We start from the raw sequence: 3,428 nt of genomic DNA on the forward strand, positions 1-3,428 counted from the left end.
TGATTTCTATCCATTAGTTCAGGGTTTTTTTGTAACTGAATTATTTCTTTGTCCAAAGATAATCATGATTAATGTCTAATATCATTTTGAGCCCTTCTGTCTTGGTTTTTTAATCTGCTTTTCTGACTGAATACATTATAAACATTTTTTCCTAACATGAATCTTTTGAAGATAATTCTTTCCCTGTGTCACTAGCCAAAATAACAGATCTAAAAGCATAGAGACATCTACCTTCATTGGTGACTTTCTGATTGCTCTTCATGTGTGTTTTCACTGGGAATTTGGAGGAAATCGGCCCAGACTCACTACTGATCGTTGACTTGAAGTGACTGGGAATCTAGCCCTGGGTTTATCCTGTTTCAGTGGTCATGGTGAATGGGGATCATCGAATTGGGATCTTTGCCAAGAGGGCAATTCAAGCTGGCGAAGAGCTCTTCTTTGATTACAGGTGAGGCAGCCAGGAATAGTCCTAGGGAGGTGGCCCAAAGGGCAGAGAGGGTGGCTGTTGAAATTTATCTGGGGGGCTGAGGGTGAGCGATATGAAGGAGGAAATCTCATGGTGACCAAGGCTTTTTCTCTGTGGTGCTCTCTGGTGCCTTGCCTCTGAAGCAGCAGCCTTGTAGGAGGGAATGGAAGGGGAAGTGAAATGGGAGGGGACTTCATCTTTTCAATCACAAAGGCCTCGGTAGTGACCTGGTTCCTCCTCCTGCCCTGGGACAGGTACAGCCAAGCTGATGCCCTCAAGTACGTGGGGATCGAGCGGGAGACGGATGTCCTATAGGCCTCTTGGGCCCCTCGCCAGCGCTGTGGTCGAGGCACTGTCCTGCTTTCATGCACACACCACTGCTGCTCGAGTTTCCTGCACTATGTGTCTCCTACACCGAGAAACCCCCCACCCGCTCCCTCTGTAGTGAGGCCTCACCTGTGTCCAGTGGGGACAGAACTGTCTCAGCGAGAGGGGAGACAGAGACGGCTAGGGCTTGGGCTCCCAGGAGAGAGAGCTGCACCAGTGGGAGACTGCGTCTCAGGCCTTGGAGGAAGAGAGCACAGGCTGGGGCCAGGTGACATTTGCTTGAGTTTTTAACGGCTTCCGAGGCTGTGGGCCTCAGCAGTCACCTTGGACAGTTCCTAACAAGCATTAGCCTGCCTAACTCTCCAAATCAAGGATCCTTGCTGTAGTTGGGTCACCAGCAGATCTCTCTGTGGTCCTGAGACCAGGAGAGGGCAGGTTCAGTGAAGTTTGGTACCCGGGGCTTCTGAGTGGTCAGGGTTAAAGATGAGCCTGGCGGGCAGGGCAGACTGAATTCAGAGGGGAGATGGGGCACCTGACTACTACCTCTTTCCCCCTGACATGCTTCAAACTGAAAGAGTGTGGGTTCTAAGAAAAGCTCTTCAAGGCTGGGAGAAAGAAAGCTGAGTGCCATCCATCCTTCCGCAGTGAGAACCAGCCCGACGACAATAATAAACTGCTAAGCTTGGGGCCCAGCAGGCTTTGGGGCACTCTCTGTGTGTACTCTGGAGACGAATGGGTATGTTTTCAGATTCTTGGGAGCAGATGCCAGTGCCCTGTCAGCCCCTTCCAAAGTTCTGATTTGGCAGCGACAGGTGGGCATTACACTGCTGCTGAAGAACTGGAGGGGTGGGGCAGCCTGGGTGTGACGCTCTTGTTCCCTGCAGATGTAGCTGTTTGCAGGCCTTTTGTTTCCCTTAGAGGCTGGGCCTATGGGGCCGCTCTTGCTCCTGTCTCCTGGGTAGTGGGGTGCAGGCCTGGACTAGAGAAGGGGAAGGTTGTTGGTGGATCACTTTCCTGCCTGGAGTCCCTGCTGTTGGAAAGGATGAGTTGACACTATGTGTTTGGAGGTGGGTGAGCCGCTCCCAGGTTGTGCATGTTTGGGATGGCACCACACAGGCAGACTGGCAGAGGGTATTTAAATGTCGAGAAGAAGGAGGCCGGCCACCTGTGCCAGTTCATAGTGACATTCTCTCTGGGATTCATGGAAGCACTTTATTTCCTTTAGAAGGTCTAGAGATTGAGGTGGAGTTTGAGCTAAGGTCTCGGGGGTCCCTGCCCAAATCTCTTTCCTGAGGGAGCGGGGAGGAGGTGGTGGAAGATTCCCCTCCAGTTCTATCTCATGTCCTGGTGGAGGCAGAAGGAGCTGCCTTGAAACAGCAGAGTTGAATGAGAATGGCACCAGCCCTATGAACCGCCCCTGTGTCTATGGCTGGTGCTGAGCTGCAGGGAATAAGGAGCTTTGTGCCAGGGAAAGAGAAGTGGGCAGGTACAGACTAGCCTAGGCTGTGTTAGATAAGGGAGCGGGCTTCTCCCTTCTCTGTGGGGTCAGAGCCTCTCTTCCCTGGTCTGTGCTGACCACCCCCTTCCTCTAACCCCATTGGCTGTCCCAAAGAAGCAAGGAGTAGGGTTCCCTCTGGCCAATCCCCAAATCACCTAGGGATTTCTGTGGGACATTTGCATGCACACACATACACACACACACACATTCACTCACTCACATACCCTCACTCACCACACTAGTGGGCACACAGGCACTCAGCACTGAGCACACGCCCAGCCAGTTCCTGACAGAAGCCTCTTCCCACCCGACGGGGCCAGCCCCTGCCATGCTTCTGAAATCTACATCTGCTGTGGTTTGTATGCATTGTGTATAGAGGACACCCTCTAGCTGGACTGTGGGCTCCAAATTACTCATAAATTATAGGGAAAAACCAGAGACAGAGGAAGGAGGGTTAGGACTGTCTGAAATGCAGTCTGGGGGGTGGCTATGAGGAGTAGATGGGGAAAAATTGACATCCAGCCTTTGAAAGGCTAGACTGACCCCACCCTTCCCTCAGTGTGCAGAATCACTGTGGTTGACCCCCTCCTTCCCCTGTGTCAGACCACTACCTACTGCTGTTGCTCCAGCATTCCCATCCTCTCCCCTGATCTCCCCCACCTTTAAATGACGGGTCTTAACCCCTCCCCCCCAGACAAGTAATGATGGATGGAGTGAGGTGGTGGGGATGGCGGGGGAGGCTGGTCTATGTGCGGCTCTGTTGCCAGTGAATTTCACGCACTTTAAAGTCCTGTGGCTTGTGACCTCTTATCTGAATAAAGTGGTAGAATCCATTTTGGCAAGTTGTGTGCTGTGTGCTTTGGGGTCCAGGGATGAACCTTGGAAGGATCCAGGGGTGGCAGTTCAGGGGCAGCACAGGCTGAAGCTTGAGCATTCTGATCTCCGCTTGCCCACGGAGACCTAGGGTTGGGGGAGATCTGGGGCAGGGGGTTGGCAAGAACCAAGCAGCCTTTTAGCAGGCGATGCCAGGATTCTGAGTGCTCCCCATTAAGAGATTCTGGAGCTGTCAGATTAGTTCCCTGAAAGTCATCCTGCTTATCCATGAGCCACGCCGCCAACTACCACACACAGACTGGA

At 52.5% G+C, this 3,428-nt stretch overlaps 1 protein-coding gene across 15 annotated transcripts in view; it reads left to right on the plus strand.

Annotated features, from left to right (window-relative positions):
• The window catches only part of EZH1 (enhancer of zeste 1 polycomb repressive complex 2 subunit), a 30,774-nt gene extending 27,650 nt beyond the window's left edge, over window positions 1–3,124 (plus strand). For 12 of the 15 annotated variants that reach the window (XR_014078933.1, XM_081577487.1, XM_081577492.1 and 9 more), the window contains 2 exons: window positions 364–448; window positions 721–3,124. Coding sequence is in view for 11 of the 15 variants with exons in the window: in XM_081577487.1 (XP_081433613.1) it covers window positions 364–448; window positions 721–781 (146 nt within the window). In the remaining 4 variants the exon portion in view is untranslated. Of the gene's footprint in view, window positions 1–195; window positions 449–720 lie in introns of all 15 variants that reach the window. The other 3 variants (XR_014078932.1, XR_014078931.1, XR_014078930.1) reach the window with 1 other exon arrangement.
• Window positions 3,125–3,428: the final 304 nt, after the last annotated feature.

The sequence above is a fragment of the Giraffa tippelskirchi genome, chromosome 3, assembly GCF_054371585.1.
Source record: "Giraffa tippelskirchi isolate mGirTip1 chromosome 3, T2T-mGirTip1v1.2.pri, whole genome shotgun sequence".
Taxonomy (NCBI): Eukaryota; Metazoa; Chordata; class Mammalia; order Artiodactyla; family Giraffidae; genus Giraffa; species Giraffa tippelskirchi.